The sequence below is a fragment of the Lytechinus variegatus genome, chromosome 6 (assembly GCF_018143015.1).
Source record: "Lytechinus variegatus isolate NC3 chromosome 6, Lvar_3.0, whole genome shotgun sequence".
Lineage (NCBI taxonomy): Eukaryota > Metazoa > Echinodermata > Echinoidea > Temnopleuroida > Toxopneustidae > Lytechinus > Lytechinus variegatus.
The window spans coordinates 8,037,881-8,059,623 of record NC_054745.1 but is presented as its reverse complement, the minus strand read 5'-3'; the positions used below and the strand labels follow the sequence as shown (position 1 = coordinate 8,059,623).

General features: G+C 36.8%; 1 protein-coding gene across 1 annotated transcript; it reads right to left on the bottom strand.

Annotated features, from left to right (window-relative positions):
* Positions 1-325: 325 nt before the first annotated feature.
* LOC121416952 (U-scoloptoxin(05)-Sa1a-like) lies at positions 326-18,469 on the bottom strand. The gene is made up of 3 exons (XM_041610483.1): positions 18,404-18,469; positions 13,086-13,210; positions 326-1,258 (listed from the first exon to the last, which is right to left on the bottom strand). The coding sequence occupies exons 1-3, from the start codon at positions 18,444-18,446 to the stop codon at positions 1,049-1,051; spliced, it is 378 nt and encodes a 125-aa protein (XP_041466417.1). The 5' UTR covers positions 18,447-18,469; the 3' UTR covers positions 326-1,048.
* Positions 18,470-21,743: the final 3,274 nt, after the last annotated feature.

Below are 21,743 nucleotides of genomic sequence, written 5' to 3'. Positions count from 1 at the left end.
TAAGGCTGAGTAAAATTCAACCCAATTTGTGGTAAAATGAATGCACGATTCTAGAGTTAAATTTTGGCAAATGACAGATAAAATATATGAACATATTTGGGGGTAAACTTCAACAGCATCTCGGAAGTCCTACACATAATTAAGTATCATTAAAACACATTGTATGCAATAATATAAAAGTGACGAAGGTATTACTTCAGTGAGTTATTGATATTTCTGTGTAGCCATGGCTAAGAGTGTACTATAACATTGTGTAAATTCTACACAGTATTTGATTATAACACATATGTAGGCAAGAATACATATATATATATTTTATATATAAGGAGCTAATGTAACATAAACTTTGTTATCGATATTTCCGTGTTATTTAGTTCAGATTACTGAACAAAATCAGCAGCGGAAAATAAGTAAATAGGAAGACTTGTCATAATCATGAACCAATGATGGAGCCTACAGATGTGATTCACAATGTTAAAATATTTACCACTGTGGAGATAATGTTCACACTGTGGGGTGGACACCGTGGCAGTACAAGTGTGCATGGTAAAGGTGGTTTGTGTGAAGATATGATTCACATTATAAAAAATATGTTAACACAGTGTGAATGGGATTTCAAATCGTGTTCCACACTGTGAACACACCGTTGAATACACTGCTCTTCAAGGATATGATTCACACTATTAAATGTTCTTAACAGTGTGAATTGGATTTCACATCGTGTTCCACACTGTGAACACACTGCTCGTTTAAGGATATGATTCTCATTATTGAAATTATGTTAACACGGAATGAATGGGATTTAACATCGTGTTCCACACTGTGAACACACTGTTGAATATACTGCTCTTTATGAGATTGGTTTTGACATCGTGGTCCACCTGTGAAGACAATGCTCAATCAATCCCTATATTTCAGCCTCGATTTCCTACAAACGATTCAGTACCCACATACCTAAAAGATTATAACAAAACTCTGAATACAATAGTATAAAAGTTGAATAAACTCTTGAATAAAAACTAATTTTCAAAACCATGCTTAGTAATTTTTATTTATACAAAAGTCCCAAGGAAAGAAGTAGGGTGGCGATGATTGTCACTACGCTGATCTGAACGTTGGTGGCGCTATTGCAAAAGTCGGTCCGGCAGCAGTAACCGCACAAAGTCGAGCCGAGGAAGTCGATGCAGCCCGTTGAACACTCCGGCTCGCATGTACGTGAGAGAGCGGTGATAGTGCTTCCGCTCGAAATTGTGCCTTTCTGTATCGGTAAAAGAAAATAAAAAGCAGACGACGTTTTTAAAGTATACATTTACATATCTACATGTAAATACAACTGAGTAAAATTCACAGAGCGAAATGCTGACAATTTCATCAAAATCGAATTATCGAATTATAGAATTATAGACCAGTTCGTAATTACTTCATGGGTAATTTTGGTCAAATGACCTTTCATTTCTTTCATCATGATAGGCAGATTTCAAAGAAAGACATTACGCAAGCTTGCCTTACAAAGCAGGATGAAGGAATTGAATAGACCAGGTGACCAGAATAGCACACCAATGAACGCTTAATGAAGGTATTTGTTGCATTCCTACTTTGAATGCATATCTTAGCATGTTGCACATGTACTTGGCAAACTGTGAAATACCAGTCGTTCGTGGACGCATTGTTTTTTTTTTGTGGATGTAAATGAGAACCACAATTCAAAAATAATATATGAATAATCAAGACATCAAAGTTGGTGCTTATCTTATTAAATTTTAATGCCCATGTCACTAGTGACCTTCTTTTGATCATGCATAGAATCTTTTGATCATGCGCAGAAAGGAACTACGAACTGGCTTATTCCGGTGAAACAGTTTTAGGCAAGTCATGAATATCATTAGGTACGCTGATGATGTCACATCTCCGTGTTCTTTTTCCTTATGTCATTACATGAAGTCATAATTGTTTTATCATTCCATAAATGTGTAAGTGATGCGTTTCCATTAGCAGGGGCTGCGGAACGGTGTTCAAAGTGAGTGTGTGAATGTGTGGTCATTTTTGTAAACGGTTTGGAAAAAAGTAGGGGGCAAGGGGCTAAAGCCCCCTCCCCGCTTCCGCAGCCCCTGTGATGAAATGAATTGCAACAATAGATAACAATTTACTTAATCAGTTGTCAATCCAACTTCTTTAGTTCTTGGTAGAAAAAAAATTGAATAAACCCAATCTTATATAACAAAATACAACAAATGAGAATATGACATTATCAGCCCTCCTAATGAATATTCATAAAGACGTGCCAAGTGTATTTTGTCTGTGAATATCACTCTATTTATTGAGATATAAATATCTTAAGCCTAGAGCATCCCTTTAATTATCCCAGACGGCGACACAATTACTCCGGCTTTATTTTGTATAAGATAGGGTTAGGGTTGCTATTGGCCCGTATTCTGAAGTCGGGTTGAACTTAAACCAAAGTTTAAAGTTGTGGTTTAAGTATATGGATAGCCAGTGGCGTAGCTAGATTTTTTTTCCTGGGGGCACCCGGGGGTCCTTGCTTTTTCAGGGGGGAGCACCGGCCATTTTTTCCTGTGTGTGTGTATGTGTCACAAGGGCCGGATCCGACTTTCGCCAAAAGGGGACGGGACCCAAAATAATCTTCACCTATATTTTCCCCGATCAGTCACTACTTAGTTGTGAAACTGGATGATTTGAGTACATTTTAAATAAAGAACAGTCAGGATATCGCGCATGTTTTCGATTTAGACCTAGAAATTGGGCATTCTGAATACACTTTTTTAGTGGAACATCATGGAATACACGCAGACGATATGAACTTAGCAATCAAACAATGTGACCACGCAGCGTGAGCTTAAGATGCTGATATGTAGATCATAAAACGGACATGTTACAGAGCACGTCAATTTGTAAATGAAAAAAAATAATGAAAGCTCGATGTCCGAGCTAAAATATGTTTTGTATATTGACTTCAAAACTTGCTCCATATCAGCTTAATAAGCAAGATATGATTTTCATCGAACAGGCAATTCTGGCGCGTAGCGCAAGCAAAAAATTTATATAGTAACATGAAAGATTTTTTTTGCAAGTCTTCCCCTCACATTATTTCATTCACTCGTCTTCCTCCTCTTTTTTCTTTTCTTCTGTCTTTCTTCTTTTCCTTTTTTCTTTTCTTCTTTCTCCCTTTTTTTGCTCTGCCATTTTTTTTCTGGGGGCACGGGAGGGGGGCACACCAAATCTCGGGGGGGGGGGGGGCACGTGCCCCCCTGCCTCCCGTAGCTACGCCACTGTGGATAGCCAGTTGTTACATAATCACTAACAGTAGAGATATCATACTTCAGCTCATTCGGCTCTCGATTCATTCATAATTGTCTAGGAAGTATAAGTAGATGATTGTCTTCACCATCGATGAATCAGGAAAGAGCACAGTAAACATGAGAAACATACAACTTAATAATTGTTGATGCTTTTGGCCTCCCATACTAATTTAAACCACAACTTTAAACCTGAGTTTAAGTTAGGTCTGGGAGAAAGGTTTGTAGGTGTACGCTCTAAAAATCATTGGGTAAAATGCTAAATGAGGGAAATTATGTGTCCAACCAATACCGGGCATTTCTTTTGTTCATTTGTATTTATCCAGTATGATGCAAATTTTGCCCATTCTAAAGTAATTGCTGCTTATTTTTTAACCTTACTGGACTACATGCCTCCCGCATCGGGTAAAATACTGCCACAAGTGGAATGCCTCTGGCCGTCTCACCTGCATCACGCGATTCAACATAGCAGCAGTGCTGACTTTGAAAACTACTATAACTCGCACAAGATGTTCAGTGATACTTGGTTACTCTGTGGCCAAAGTTCATTGACCTCACATGACCTTTGACCTTGATCATGTGACCTGAAACTTACACAGGATATTCAGTGATACTTGATTACCCTTATGTCCAAGTTTCAAAAGTCAGATCAATAAACTTGCTAAGTTATGATGGTAATTCAACAGATAACCCCATTATGACCAAAGTTCATTGACCTTTGACCTTGGTTATGTGACCTAACATGCGCACAGGATGTTCAGTGATACTTGATTACTCTTATGTCCAAGTTTTATGAACTATAGACCAACATACTTTTAAAGTTATGATGGTAATTCAAGAAATACATGTACCCCCAAATCGGCCAAAGTTCATTGACCCTAAATGACCTTTGACCTTAGTCATGTGACGTGAAAATCATGCAGGATCTTTAGTAATACTTTCATAACCTTATGGCTAAGTTTCATGAACTAGGTCCATATACTTTCTCAGTTATGATGTCATTTCAAAATCTTAACCTCATGTTAAGATTTGATGTTGACACCGCCGCCGTCGGAAAAGCGGCGCCTATCGTCTCTGCTATGAAGGTGAGACAAATAGTTGTTGGACACATAATAACCCTCGTGCTTGTTAATTTTTTTTACCCCATATTTATTTCTATTTATCCAGTGTGTTGACAATCTTCCCAGGCATTCTAAAGTAATTGCTGCTTATTTTTTAACCTTACTGGACGATATGTTTCCCGCGTTGGGTAAAATACTGCCCCGAATCGGTTGGACACATCAATACCCTCGTGCTGGTTAAACTTTCACCCGATATTTATTTTACAGTATATGGTAGAGTATAGTGTCACCCACTGGTTGAAGCCCGGGGGGCCACTTACATTGACGAGTGGATACCATGCGCGACCAAAAAAACACGTAAAAAGGATGTCCTTTTCACGATAGGACACGTTACGTACGTAACGTGAAAAGGGTGTCAAAAACACAAAAATAGTGAAAAAAGGGTATCTATTTCGCTAGGAAAATTACGTGTTTAGGGTCGAATTTGCGGGGATGATAAAACAAAATTAAAATGTTTTATAAAGGATGTCCTTTTTGCCCCAACACTACGTGTTTAGAGTCCTATTTGCGCGAGGTGTAGAAGGTGGGGTCGTACTAAACCAAATAAGGTAAAGCCGACAACCAAAGGACCCGTAACAATAAAACATTCCTGTACTTGTTTAGGGGTTCATTTCAGGGAATATTTGCCAAGAGTATCGTTTTGTTTCCAATACTTGTTAAGGGTAGGGTTTCACACGCCAACACTTGTTAAGGGAGGCATTTTCAGAATATGGAAATTACGTGTTTAGGGTGCTTTTCGAGATCCCATGGTCGCGCATGGTATCCACTCGTGAATGGAAGTGGCCCCCCCGGGGCTTGAAGTTGGTCATTGGAATTTGGAGCAGAGAAATTGGCCATAGTTGAAAACAAAAGTATTTCACGTATATGATGCAATATTATCACCATGGCAAAGTACAGGGACCACGGAACGGTCCGAAAGTGCAAATATGGGGAGCTAAACGTGTATCGAAGCACAACGATGATGTAAATCTATACTATCATAAACCTGTTCAAACAAGTGTTTCAAAACAACACAGTTTCATTTATGGTTGTTTAAACAGTTAAACTGTTAACTGTGCTGCTGAACTACTACTGTAAGCATGGTATAAGGTTTATATCATTATAGTAAATAGTGGTAGTAAAATACGAGCTGTGATTGGCTGGATTTGTACCACGTGACCTCCCTTCAAAAAGTTATATTGTACATATGTACAATATAACTTTCGATTTTTGGATGGCAAAATCCATGATGGGGGGCTTAGATTGAGGGATCTATTTACTATAATAAATAGTGAACGTTCTATCATACAACATTACTGGACTATATGAACTCCAAATATAAAATTATCCTTCGTGCAAGCCTATTTCACTTCGGCCTTCGGCCTCGGAGAAATAAACCTGCACTCGGGATAATTTTATATTTGTCGTACATATAATCCAGTATATTGTACAATAGATTGTACACTATTTATATAATAGTAAGCAGGGCTCGGCATAAAAAAATTGGTTACACTTCGTAATTCCGATGGTTCTTAATCAATTCCGAAGGCTCGTAATTCCGAAACACGTAAATTGCCTATACCTCGATGTTCGTTAATCCGAAAACGTAAAAGGGTTCGTTAATGCGAACATTTGTGGCGTTATTCCGAAGATTCGATTATCCGAAAACGAAATAAGGTTCGTTGTTCCGAACGTTCGTTAGTCCGAAAACGAAATTAGGTTCGTTAATCATTCCGTTTTCGGACTAACGAACCTTCGGAAATACGAACTTTCGGAATAACGAACCTTCAGAATATCCGAACCTTCGGAATAATAACGAAGCTTCGGAATTATAGGCCTATGCGAAAAATTTAAACAACCTTTATACTGTGCATATAACCCATATAAACACAGCTACGTTTGATGCCGCAAGCCAGGCACATACATGTACGCTGCAATGGAAATCTTTTTGCACAATGTGCACAAAAGATTCACAGCTCTACTGGCCAGTTAAATACAAAAGGAAATATGCTTTTGTACGACTGTTATTTTGACACTGGTTTTCCTTTGAGTTCGACCAATATTTTTTTTTACTCGGTTCTTCCATTGCAGCAGTACATATACATTCTGGGTGCTCCAATCATTTTCATATTTGATCGTCAGTCTGATTCTCTTGTCATTATTTTTCCATTCAGGTGTGTTTATTCATTACATTCTCACATTTTTTTCAACATTATGATTATGTAATCATCCCAACACTGTCAAACACCCCAACATGTGTTTTTTTAATAAATATTTTGTGACAGAAATGGATAAAGAGAACAATGGTAGGTGTAGCTTAAATCAAGGTTTCCCAGAGCTATCTACCCTTTGGAAAAATTGGCGATGCCGAAAAAATGTGTCTGCCGGGAATCGAATAGTAAGCTACGCCTACCATTGTTCTCTTCATCATTTCTGTCACAAAATATTTAAATAAAAGAGTTGCCAAAGCTGTTGTACATGTATAACTTCACCCATTTGTATACTTTCTCCCATACGTGTACTGTATATCCAGCTGAAGCATGGCGGCTTGTCGGTTCAAAACCCACCTTCACCCGACAAAGGAAATTATAATTGATATGGTGTCGAAAATCTGTCTGACGGTCAATCGGATCGGGGTCGCCCTAGCCACTAACCCGTTTCTGTGGTCTAGTGGTGATGGCACCGGCGTTTAAAGATGGGGGCCCGGGTTCGATTCCCGGCAGAGACATTTTTTCGGCATCACGAATTTATCCAAAGGGTAGACAGCTCTGGGGAACATTGATTTAAGCTACGCCTACCATTTCTCTTCATCCATTTCTTTCATGCCAGTGCCTAACCACTAGACCACAGAGACGGGTTAGTGGCTTGAGCGACCCCGATCCGACTGACCGTCAGATAGACAGATTTTCGACACTAAACCACTTATAATTTCCTTTGTCGGGTGAATATATATTTTTTTAATTCAGAAGATCATATTTGTTTAGAATTATAATCTGTTATCAAATTTGTTTTCTCACTGATTCATACCATAAAAGTTTTTAATATATTATGTTTATGTTATGGAAAATGTATTATACGAATGATCATGAATAAAAAATAAAATCAAAATTAAAACATGTTATTCGTCTCTATCCACTAATCTCTTATTGGTATATATCACTTGGCTCGTCCATTCTCTCTTCGTAGGTCCATATGGCTTTCGTGAGGCGTGTAAATCAGTGCACAACCTGACTTTAGGGGACAAGTCCATCCAAACAAATAGTTGATTTGAATAAAATGAGAAAAATCCAATAAGCATAACAGTTAAATTTCATCAAAATCGGATGTGAAATAAGTTATGACATGTAAAAGTTTCGCTCATTTTTTTTTACAAAATAGTTATATGTATGATTTATTCAAATTGCAATTGAGAGAATCGATGATGTCCCTCGCTCACTATTTCTTTTGTTTTTATTGTTTGATTATAATTTTGATTTATACAGATTTGACTGAACCATAAAATGTTAAACAATGGTAATTCCACATGTTCAGGGAGAAATAAAACTTTGTTTCACAGGACAATGGTGGAAAATAAGAATATTTCAGATTTTCATATAATATAAATACAAAAGAAATAGTGAGTGATGTCATCAGTTTCCCATTTGCATACCGGCCGCAATGTGCATACAGCTGTTTTGTGAAATTAAGCAAAATTTGAAAATGTCATAACTTTCTTATTTTTCATCCGATTTTGATGAAATCTTCAGCGTAATATGTTTATTGGATTTTTCTCTTTTCTATCAAAAAAACTTTTTGTTGACATGGTTGACATGGTTGACATGGTTGAGGTGGACTTGTTCCTTTAAAACACCAAAACTGGTTGCAGTGGTGGCCGAACCCAAATCGAAAACTGCAAATGTAGCAACTTTTCTTGAAATTTGTTTTGAAATCACAAATCAGTACATCCATGCAGTTCCCAACAATTTTTTTTTGTAAGAAATTTGTTTTTTGAAAAACCTTTATTTAAAGAGTGGAGCGCCTCTGGCAGTCTCGCATGTAAAGCCAGTTCGTAGTTCCTTCCTGCGCATGATCAAAAGATTCTACGCATGAGATCAGAAGAAGGTCATTTGTACTAAAGTGACATGGTGCTTTAAAATCTAATGAGATAAGCACCAACTTTGATGTCTTGATTATTCATATATTCTTTTGAATTGTCGTTTTCATTTACATCCACAAAAAACAACAATGCTTCCACGAACGACTGGTATTTCACGGTTAAGTACATTGTGGAACACGCTAAGATATGCATTCAAAGTAGGAATGCATCAAATACCTTCATCAAGTGTTCATTGGTGTGCTATTCTAGTCACCTGGTCTATTCAATTTCTTCATCCTGCTATGTAAGACAAGCTTACGTAATATCTTGCTTTGAAATCTGCCTATCATGATGAAATAAATGAAAGGTCATTTGACAAAAAATGCCCATGAAGTAACTACGAACTGGTCTATTAGGCGATTAGATATAGCCGCCGTCTCGCTGTGCTATGCAGGCGGGACAGATATGGCGAGGGTGGTTGAAGTAAGTGGCATAATAAACCAACACTCCATTTATTTCAATTAATTAATTGTTATTAGCAGTAAACACCTGGGGGTAAACATATAAAATTCTTGCTGAGGAACAATTCATGACGTTATTTTCCGGTTGAATGGAGTCGTATTATTGTGAATTTGGTAGTCCTTTGACTGGACTGTTCTACTTTTCAGTTACGTTGTTGATCAATAACACAATCTTCGACCTCTACGCCCGAAATGAAAACAGCCGCACGATTTCCTACCATCGTGAAAGAGGGGATAGCGCGATCACGGGGAAGGCGCGCAGGGGATGGAGAATGAAGCAAATGGGGAGAAATAACAAGTGCACCAACGTCTAGAATCTAGACTATGAATTTGGAAGCTGAGTAATGGCTGATTTAGGGGGTGATTAAGCTTATACCTGTATATGCTTACTAATTTGAGTAATTTTGTCGACAAAGCAAAACAAGGAATTGGTATACACATTACATTCAACTCTTTGAGTTGTATTGCTCGTATTCAACCGAGATGCGTAAGGGGCAGGACTTTTTTGGCCTCATTTTATTTACAGCTAAACGTAATAGGTATGATAACGCAGCTGTATATCATTAATCAATTATGATTTATTAGAAAATTAAGGTAAAAATTGTTTACAGTAGGAGTGGGCTATACATGGGTCAAAAATACTTTTTTTTTGTAATTTCAATATGGGAACAGTTTTTTTTTATTCCTTGTAATGTATCTCAACATGAAATGACAATATTTTTTGTCTTGGGTCCGAGAAAAAAGTGTGCCGGGCCAAAATCCAAAATGGCCGCCAAAACCACCCAAAATCACAGTTTTGGCCACAACTTCTTTATTTGGTGGTCTTTTTCTTTGGTTTTGGTGTCTATTCATATGTATTTGGGGGCAGGCAATTTGTTTTTCCTATTATTAATACTTTTAAACCATTATTTGTAGTGTTAACAGGTAATTGTACCTAAATTTTTCAAATTTTATAGCCTTTTTTTCAGCCAAAAAGTAGATTTTATCGTCCTGGGGTTCTTCGATATTAGGTGGTACGAGGTCAACAATAGCAAACAGCTTCATAGAGCTATATCGCTTTCATTCCTCTGCTATGGGTTTTACGGATATTTGTGAAATATATCTTACATAAAAAAATGTTAATTATCCATAGTGGCTATACAGTATACAATGTACTGTACATAATATACTGCACTGCATAAATGCATTGGCCACCATGACAAGGCATGTATAAACTATAGTGTTATACATGTAGAAATGAGCTCTTAGGTTTAGAATTAGATGCCTTAGAAGTTGAAGATATGTTTTGTCTCAGAAACTGAGGACATGTTTTGTCAAATATGCTAATTCAGGGGGCGGAGAAAGGTAATTAACCCCACATCATGGCATTTACACTGTCCCGTTGCATAAAAATTTACCATTATGTTAACTTAATGGTAACTTACATGGAATCCTTGGTTCTGATTGGCTGTTGATCAACATTACCATGATTATATAGTTACCTGACCCCATAAACATAGGCCAGTTAGACACCACAACTAGGTAAAAAAGCCTCCAAATGAAGAAGATATGGCTACATGTAAATATGTGATGTACGTATATGATATGTGATATTTTATGTGAAATTCACGTTGCTGGTTTCATCATGTACATCAGCTGACAAGCAATCAAATTCACAATTCACAATCTAATTTTAAACCTTAAGAGCTTATTTCTATGACACTATAGTTTATATACAGGCCTTGTCAGAAGTCATGGTGGTCAATGCATGGAAATATGCAGTGTAGTATGTACAGTAACACTACATTGTATACTGTATTGCCCCTATGGATAATTAACATTTTTTGATTTGATAAGATATATTTCACAAATATCCGTAAAACCCACAGTAGAGGAATAAAATCAATATAGCTCTATGAAGCTGCTTGCTATTGTTGACCTTGTACCATCTAATATCCAAGAACTCCAGGACAATAAAACCTACATTTGTCTGAAAAAAGGCTATAAAAATTGGAAAATTTAGGTATAATTACCTTTTAACTCTACAAATAGTGGTTTAAAAGTGCTAATTATAGGAAAAACAAATTGCCTGCCCCCTAAAACATATGAATAGACACCAAAACAAGAGAAAAAGACCACCAAATAAAGAAGTTGTGGCAAAAACTGTGATTTTGGGTGGTTTTGGCGGCCATTTTGGATTTTGGCCAGGCACACTTTTTTCTCGGACCCGAGACAAAAAATATTGTCATTTCATGTTGAGATAAGGTAAAAGGAACACAAAAAAACTGTTCCCACAGTAAAACCAAAAATCACCCATTTATAGCCCACTCCTATTTACAGTGTCGGTTTTTACTATTTGAAATGAACATAAATTTGTATACCCAAATTACTTTGACCAAATTATTGAACCCCCTTAGTATAGCAATTGAAAAGAAAATTCGTGAGCATTACAAATCTGATCAACAGTTTGGGCAAAGAGAAAACAAATATGGATGTCTGGAATAAAGTAAATGGGGGGGGGGGTCCGAAATCGAACATTTTCATTCATAAAATGATAGTAAGCAGCTCATCCTACCCATGGACGGAAAACCCAGGGGATGCGTCCCCCTACCATTTGAAAACGGGGGGGGGGGGGGGGGCTACACAATATCAAATGTCCCCCTACTATTTGTGGTCTTTTATGATGGAAATGAATGCCCCCCTTGAGAGTTTTTCTTTTTGGGGGCTTGTCAAATTTTCCGGGGAATATCCTGGATTCGCCCCTGGTCCCCTCAAAACTTTCGGGAAAAGATTTCCGCACACGATCCAACCTAATTATGTTTAGGGTGCTTTTCGATACCCCCATGGCCGCGCCTGGTATCCACCCGTCAATGGAAGCCCCCCCCCCCCCTCCCTAGGCGTAACACAAATGGGGCTAGTTCAAGAAGCAGAGTCGAAAGAAAAGCTGGGTGAGATGCATCGTCTGATGCAACGTATGCCACAATACAACTTATCGTTAAAAATAAAAGCTTACCCTGTTTTGTGTTCACTTGTATGAATAGGCAAGGCCACTTATGTTTCCACAGCTGAAAGGACTCTCTCTATGGGACTTGTATTTAGGGATGCTTTTTGGAAGCAGAGACACGTACCGTGTATGTTGTTTCGTATTACGGTTTTGACACCCCCAAATTGTACAGACGAACTAAATTGCATGTACAACGCTGATTATCAAGATATTAAACACTTCTTTAAGCCGTTTGAATAATTATGGTGAGGTTAATTCTTGTACATGTAAACAACGTTGTATAAAGAAATAAATAAAGATATATCCGAAGGTTCGTTTTTCCGAAGGTTCGTATATCCAAAGATTCGTAATCCCGAAGGTTCTTCAGTCCGAAAACGGATGAGGTTCGTAATTCCGAAGGTTTGTTAGTCCGAAAACGAAATGATTAACATGATTAACGAACCTTCGGAACAACGAACCTTATTTCGTTTTCGGATTATCGAACCTTCGGAATAACGCCACAAATGTTCGGATTAACGAACCCTTTTACGTTTTCGAAATAACGAACATCGAGGTATAGGCAATTTACGTGTTTCGGAATTACGAAGTGTAACCGAAAACAATACATGCGATATCGAAACTTGTTCTGTACGTTGAACAACAGAATTTCTAAAAATTTGAATTTAAAGTAGATATTGATATTTATAAGGAGAAATTATAGTTTACATGGTCAGAATATTAGTACATTGAAGATATTGATCCGCAGTGATGAGGCAAACGAACTGTAGATCCGGCATATTTGGAAAATTAATCGCTATAAAACGAGCACTTAAAACTGTATTGAAGATTGTCAGTGCCTCGATCAGTGGTCGTTAGCGTTCACGCGTTCACGTTGCCACGAATGAATCAGCACCCTCAAATCACCGGTACCCTTACATAAAAGTTACATAGGTTTAGATCTACATTTATATCTAGATCCAATTCTGAAACACTTATCAAACTAGCTGCCTTTAATGACAAGACAAAATGCTGGGCTACGTGATACCCCAATGTGATGCTTCAGCCCACCCCCCCCCCCCCCTTTGAAAAAAAAAATTTGTATTTTATACTTACCTTGCAATACCAACTATCATCGCATGTAACATTGCCGGTATTTTTGACATACGGGTCATCACAGTCATAGTCACCAACACCAATTAGGTATCCACAGCTGTGACACGTCAGGGAAACGCACGGAGCTGAAATAAATGTATGCATCATTTGTTTTATTTTTTCCCAAGTATGCTATACAATTCATTTAACATAACATAATTGATTTGATTTGAATTAATAATCAACCACATACGGATCATCGCAGTCACATTTACCAGCACCGTTCAGGTATCACCACAGCTGTGACATGTCAGGGAAACGCATGGAGCTGTAATGAATATATGCATCATTTGTTTTATTTTTGCACAAGTACGTTATACATAACATGTAGTACATTTTCATTGAACATAATATAATTGATTTGAATTGATAATCAACTACATACGGATCATCGCAGTCACATTCACCAAAACCAATCAGGGGAGCGTTTCATGAAAGGGATTTGTCCGATTTTGTCGGACGTTTTATCCGACAATTAATGTTTTATCCGACAGTTACTATGGTAACAGTGACTCTCAGCCAATCATTATCAAGGAAAGTTGTCAGATATGACAACTTGTCGGACAAAAATGTTGATTAAACGCTCTCCAGGTATCCCCACAACTTTGATACGTCAGGGAAACGCACGGAGCTGTCTTAAAAATAACATTATTTGCTTTATTTTTTTTTCTCCAGCAAGTTTTCAATACAAACTTCAATAACAAAGTAATTTTTGTGATTTGAATAGGCAACTTCATCATGTTTATGTAGATACGGGTCATCGCAACAGTTACCTACCCTATTCAGGTATTCACAGCTGTGTCACTTCAGGTAAATGCACGGAGCTGTAACAAATTGTTTGCATTATTTGTTTTGTTTTGTTTTTTTCTCCAGTGCGTTATACATGTATATATGTATTTCATACATTCACTGATCATAAAATGAGTGTATTGACTTGAATTTATATATACCGGTATTCATTTCAATTCATACACGGAAGTTAAAAAATTCTCAATATGTATGAAAAATTCTCAATATGTATGAATGAGAGGTTATACAAAAAAAGGGTCATCTTGGTGTAAATCCATGACGTCGTATTATTCAAGGGGGGGGGGGGGTGACACAAGAGATCACCCCCCCCCTTGAACAATAGGATTTGGAGCCCGTTTCATAAAGAGTTGCAACTGTTGTAACTTTGCCATTATGGCAACTACCATGGTAACCTGGATTTCGATTGGCTACTGCGCCCTGTTGCCATGGTAGTTGCCATAATGGCAACGTTCCAACAGTTGTAAGTCTTTTATGAAACGGGCCCCAGGGATTGGATATACGTCAGTGGGAGTATAGGAGACCGTGTATGATGAGACCAAACGGAAAGTAGACGAAGTAGATGAAATCAATCAGGGCCTCGTCTTACAAAGAGTTACAATTGATCCAATCAATCACAACTATGGACGGCCAGCAACGTCAACATCTATTATGCATGTTTGTTCAAAATATTTTCTAGGTATGATGTATATTCATGCATTCATTGTTTTCTTGAAAATTCACTGCGACTCTTTTTGCATTCAAAGGACATTGTGCAAGTTCGTCGTAGAAAAAATTATGACACTGATGGATTTCCATAGAGTTACAAATGATCGGATCAATTGTAAATCTTTGTAAGACGGGGCCCAGACCTACTCCGGACCTATCATTCGCCTCTGATTCGGAAGAACTCCGCGAATCAGACGAATAGGTTTCGTATCTATCCGAATCAGGCCATATACGGAGAGAATCGGTCCGAAATTATTGGGAGAATTATGTTTTGATTTAACCCTGGCCTTATTCAACACCCAACTAAAACGGAGCCCTGATCAATCGTGACTCTATAGAAATCCATCAGTGTCATATTTTTTTTTCGACTTGAAATTTGCACAATGCATAGAGAAGCAGAGTGACTTTTCAAGAAAACGATGAACGCATGAATATAAATCACAGTTTTAGAAAATATTTTGAACAAACATGCATAATGGATATTGACGTTGCTGGCCGTCCATAGTTTTTATTGATCGGATCAATCGTAAAGCTATGGAAATCCATCAGTGTCATCATTTTTTCGACATGAAATTTGTAAAATGTCCTTTGTAAACAAAACTTTAAGGCGAACACATCAAACTGTCAAGAAAACGATGAATTTATGTAATATACGACATATCTAGAAAACATTTTGAACAGACATGGCCCCGTCTTCAAAGAGTCATCAACCACTACTATGGAAAGCCAGCAACGTCAACATCTAAATCCATGTTTGTTCACTGTTCTAGATAAGATGGATATCATACTTTCATCGTTGTCGTGACAATTTAGTGTGCAACCACTCTGTTTTGTACAGAGGACATTATGCAAAATTCCCGCAGTAAAAATGATAAAAGTGACAGACTTCCATATAGTTGAGACTGATTGGATCAACCACAGCTCTTTAACATGTTTAAAGACTGGACCCAGAAATTAAAGTGGTTCATCGAACAAAAAGGATCTTATCCTTCTTATTTGTATTGACAATAATTTCATAGCCCCATAGTTTCACAAAGCCCATTCTGCTTTATAAATGTATTAATAAATTCAATTATATAAGTTTGGGATTTTCATTTTTTCAAGCAATCTGCTTATGATGACAATCCTCCTGCAAATTGTGAATATCATATAGTTAATAATTTTTGTCTGGAATCATTTTTTTAGTACTCTTTATTTATGATTCAAGCAGAAAATGCTAACATATTATGTTTATTATGTTATGAAAAATGTATTATACGAATGTTAAGGATGGAGAAGAAAACAATAAATCAAAATCAAATTCAATCAAATCATAACTCGCCCTGGCTCAATAATAATGTACATGAAGCTAAAAGTTGATATGGATAGGATGAGAAAAATCAAAGTACCGTAAATACTTTGAACATTTAATCAAAATCGTATGTAAAATAAGATATAAAGATTAAATGCTTCGATGTTCGATATGGAAATAAGGGAGCCGAAGACGTCACCTACTATAATTCTGAACTTTACAGTAGCTGTTAAATAGTTTAAAGGGCCATGGTTAATTTCTTGAGAATCAAATATTAAAAATAAACTTGGTTGTTGAAGTAAATTAAGTTTTAAAAACTGTTTAGAAACGACTGTAAGGTTCATGGTAAACAGCATTGTATAAAAAAAAAGTTAAGCAGCGTTTTTCATCGTTGGATTGACGGACATTCTGAATAAAGTTTTTGAAACGGTGGTAAAAAATAACACATTTTATTCATAGTTTTATAGTTTTAGCACTGTAAAATTTATTTTGATTAATTTCATTGTAAGCGCTCTGGGCCTGATGGGAAAAGCGCTGTATTAGTAACAAGTATTCAGTATCATATCAAATGTAATGTCTCTTTTTATATGTGTATATTTTTCTTCTTCAAATAATGCATTATATATCACATGTACATACTATTTATCTAGCCAAGTTTGTTTGTTGGGATCGTATGCTAGTAACTATTTTGATTTGTTAAGAATTGTATAATTACACAACAAAAACTGTGGTGTTAACCGGTGTAGATAGAGGACCAAACCAGTTATTTTACATCGGTGTTAAATTGGTGGTGTTAGTCTTACACCTTTAGGTGTTATTATAACACCTTTTGTTGTTACATTTACACTCTCTGGTGTTATATTAAATCTCTAGGGTGTAATTTTAACACCGCAGTTTTTACAGTGTATGTGACTTTCTATCATGTTTATATTATTGTTTTTCAAAAGATTCTGCAATTCAGCCTTTAGCCGCTACTGATTTTTTTTTAATAAACCACTAGCATTACCATTAACATAGATGATCGTGACACGAATACTCCCATTCATTGATGATAGAGAATTAGGGAAGCTTCTGTGATATCACTAGTTAGTTGCGTTAATACAGGGGTCTTCAATAGGCTTACTAGTATGTAGCAAGGTGTTATTATTGATGTACTTAAACATTTTGTAACTTTAGATTGCATTTTCAATTATTTCAAAGTCTATTTTATCCTGACATGAATACTCAGACCGATTTTTGAGATGAGGATCTTTGACATCGATGATTAGTTCTGATAAAATGGTTGGTGATCTGCAATAGACTGTCTTGTACAGAGGAGTCAGTCTTTACATACATTCAGTGGCGGATCGTGACCCGGAGGAGACAAGGCATTGGAGGGGTACAGCATTGTTCACAAACAATACAGTGCCCCTCTAATGCTTTGTCTCCTCCGGGTCATGGTCCACTACTGCGTATACAGATTCAGAATGCATTGTCAACGTGTCCATGACCGTTGTACATCTATTAGGTCCATGGTTTAATATATAGATACTGGTGTTGAAGAAAGAGAAGAGTATCTTTGATAACACTGATTAATTCTGATGGCTGATGATATAAAAAAGGCTTATGTGCAAAGGAGCGAGTCTTTACATGGAGAAATTTTTATACAGTTTTAGATCCTAGCAGAATATTCGTGGGAGGCATTTTGCCTCCAACGAAGATTTTGCTACGATCGAAAGCTTATATAGGTCCCTTTTGACTCTCTAATTTACTCCATTGGCTTTCTTTTATTAGATAAGCAGTTTTCAGCAGCTTCTTTCTGCCAAAATGGAAAATACATAAATACTCAGAATACAAGGTAGAGAAAATTTTATTTAATTTCTATTGAAAAAAAAATATACTTATTTAAAACCTCCAATGTGTTGCCCAATTTTTTTAAAGGTTTTTTTCACAACATATGTATCATTATTTTTTTGTTCTTTGCAACGGATACAAATATTTATGTTTATATAAGGTATACAATTTGTTTTCGTTTGATGGAAATGAAATAAATAAATTTGAATTTGAAATAAATTTGAAAGATGAGAGAGTATCTTTGATAACACTGATTGATTCTAATATGATCGATCGTGGTCTATAATGGGCTTATGTACCAACTGAAAGTGTTAGTCTTGATTACTAACCGGTGTCGTATAAACACCTATCTGGTATTACACCAAACCCAAATAAGTGTTGTTTAACACTTCTCCGGTGTGTACATGTAGATACAAGGTGAGTGTGTGTTGAATTGACACTAGTGTTTTTGCAGTGTACGAATCGCTTTTCTCCATTTCACGATATAACACAACTACTCCCATCGTTGTCAAACAAAATTTCAAAGCAAATTTCCAGATTGAGAAGGCAAAACAGGATTCAGTCAAATATTTGTTATCACATGAAAAGATCAAAGAATATTCTTAATAGCTGAGACAAGTCAAACTAAAATCAAACTTACCTATGACCGCTGCGAGTGTGATGCAAAATACAATCAGATTCATTTTGGATTGTCTTTTAATGATTTGGAAATCTGCAGAAGAATGATAAAAAATAATAATAATACAACTCTATATCACGCATGCAACATCTATGATAATCACAAGATCAATACTTTTTAGTAATTTACACAAGATAACAATGACATTATTTAGGATCTAATGATAGAAGAATTCAGAAATAATGAAAACTTTTACAATTTCATCAATTTCAGCAACAATATTAAATTTGGTTTGGCCACAACATTTATGCAGGATTGCATTAAAATAATCATCAATGAAAATAGTGGCAAAGCTATTTCAAATTTATTCGTCATGTTCTGATATATAATTTGACCATTATTCAAGGTAAAACCTTTGTTGTTGTAATCAAACACTGGAGATTGTGTATGGCCCTTGTCAGATTAGTCCAGTTGGGAGTTGAATAGGGCCAGGGTTATATCAAAACATTATTCTCCCGAATAATTTTGGACCAATTCTGCCCGTATATAGCCTGATTCGGATAGATTCGAAAGCTATTCGTCTGATTCACGGAGTTCGTCTGAATCAGAGGCGAAAAGTGCACAATTTCCACCCCCTGGGGGCATTCCTTGCATTCATCGCAGCCACACTATGGCGCTGATAAAATCAAATCTTTCGCATCCTACCGGGTACGCATTTAGCACCTGGGTCGAGAGTGGCAAAGTGTCATGAGTGTGGATAAACGCCTTGCGAAAGGACGCTAGACCGCGGTGGGATTCGAACACACGACCCTCTGTCTACAAGGCGAGAGTCAGAACCACTAGACCACGGCTCTTCCGATTGAGAACTCCTTGTAAGACGGCCCACTGATCACCATGGCCACAATACATGTAGCTTTGAAAGAAAAGAAAGTTATGGATAGTCCATTGTGAATCAATCAAGGCCCAACATGCCCAATGATACTGTAAACCAGGGGTTCTCAAAAACTTTCTTTAAAGGGCCAGATGAAACTTGAAATACATCCGAAAGGGCCAGGGTTAAGTGGATACTTAAAAGGAAAAAAAAATGTGCGCGAAGCGCGAAGACCCTTGCGCCGGGGTCCTAGATGCTTTCTGGTGCAATTTGGCCCTTTTTGTGGAAGAATTTAATTAAAAAAATACATTACAGTTTCACATGGAACACAGGCAAAATTATAAAAGATTTATAAATACAGCGAGAGTCAATATAGCATAGACAACAAATTGCTGTACTTTGTTAAAAGGAAATTTAGATTGCACCTATTTCAATTTTAACACAGTGAAAAGGACATAGGAGTCATTTTCGACGATCAGCTAAGTTTTTCTCAGCATATAGATCAGATAGCAAAGGCAGGAAATAAGAAGATGGGGATTTTAAAGAGATCTTTCTCTTTCATTGAACCTAAGAGCTTCAAGCTACTTAATAAGTTCATAGTTCGACCTGCTTTGGAGTATTGTTCACAGATTTGGCATCCATACTTAAAGAAGGATCGGGTGAAACTCGAAAGAGTTCAACGACGAGCTATGTACACAAGCAGTTCCGAGTTTACACGACAAGAGTTACCCGGAAAGATTGGCCCAATTGAAGTTACGGTACCTTCATTATCTTACCGACGTCACAGAGCAGATCTTATCCAAGTGTTCCGAATAACTCAAGGGACTGACGATCTAGAGACTTCTAAATTCTTCAAATTCAATGAAGACTCCAGAACTAGAGGACATATATACATGTATAAGATCGAGAAACCTAGAGCAAATACTCGAAAAAGACAAAATTCTTTCTCACATCGAGTAGTATCTGAGTGGAATAACTTGCCAAGCCAAGTAGTGAAGAGCACTTCCATAAACTCTTTCAAATCAAACTTGCAGAAATCTTGGAAGCCGAATAAGGATAAGTTTAACCCAAACCTATCTTTTACATGCCCATGTTTTCATTATTACCTTGCTGAATAATAATAATAATAATGAGACTTGTAAAGCGCCAAATCCACTCTGTAGAGTGCTCAAGGCGCATAAAGAGCTAAGAGTTAAATAGCAAAGTTTTTAGAAGATTTTTGAAAGTTTCGACAGAGGTACATTTTTTATGTCTTCAGGAAGGCTATTCCACAAAGTGGGGCATGCAAAAGCAAATGATCTTTCCCCCCAAGTTTTTGAAACTTTCGGAATGACAAGTAAGCCAGAGGTGGATGAAACCACACATTGCCATACAACTAGTTCCAGTTTTGTTCCACTGTACTGACTTTATGAAATCAAGAAATTGGAAGGAGAGGGGCAAACAAGTTTTTAATTTTATTGGTAAAACTTAACGCCCGCAACAAGGTATGTTAACAAGGTATGTTATTGTTAAATATGCCCTACGCATAACGTTAGGCTTGTAGACTACACTGTAGATATAAGTCTAACGTTAGATCTAGCATTAGCAACAATTAAGCCTAACTTATACTTTAGTCTTCATTCGTCAGAGGCCTATTTTAATCTTTAAACTACACGTACTAGGCCTAGGCCCTATCTAATTTTTTAATGTTACTTGTTACATTGCTCGAGTTTAGATAAGCCTGCATCTGGAGACAGATCTGGTCTAGATTTAGTCTACTCTAGACTAGATCTATGTATTGTAACGTTAGGCCAATACAGCTATATTGCCATGCCATAGGCTACTACTAGTTAGTAGTCTAGATCTAGAGTAGAGAGTAGAGACGAGCCGAGCCCGTGGCTCTATTTAGGAAATGTGGACTTGTCTTTTTAGTTCAGCGCATAAAGTCTTTCTACAACAACACACTACCGTAGGCTACTAGATGATGGAATGTGCCGAATACAATAAAAATTTCCCTCGCGCTCATACCTACATAGGTCTAACTTGCTTACTACTTTCAACGAGATCGACAATAATTAGGTATAAGAAAGTCCTGAATAGGCCTACCTCTCGTATGTATTGTATTGTATTGTTTTTATTTACAAGTTACATTCAGTCATAACAGACTGCTTTTCAGCAAGTCCGTGAACATTAAAAAAACATGTAAAAATGAGACAATACGAAAATATTTTAAATATTACAGTAACACATAATATAAGACATACATAATTAAAATGAAAAACAATAAGTAAAACTACATAAAACTGCAGTGCGAAGAGAAATCATAGAAATTCTCTAGCCCCCCCCCCCGCAGATGAGTTAGACTTAGAAATCGATGGAATTAACTGATTTCATATTAATAAAGAGAACTGATCCAGTTGCCGGGTATTACTTGGTAAGGAATTAAATAATTGAATACCTATATAGAGACCACCGTCCCTTATAATTTTTTTTTGGGTTTTTCGAGATTAA

Excerpts from the sequence above, each read along its gene's own strand:
- LOC121416952 (XM_041610483.1), bottom strand. The coding sequence starts at position 18,446 with ATGAATCTGATTGTATTTTGCATCACACTCGCAGCGGTCATAG. Across the intron at positions 13,211-18,403 it reads CACACTCGCAGCGGTCATAG|CTCCGTGCGTTTCCCTGACG; the intron begins GTAAGTTTGATT and ends CATTTATTTCAG. Across the intron at positions 1,259-13,085 it reads ATGATAGTTGGTATTGCAAG|AAAGGCACAATTTCGAGCGG; the intron begins GTAAGTATAAAA and ends TTACCGATACAG.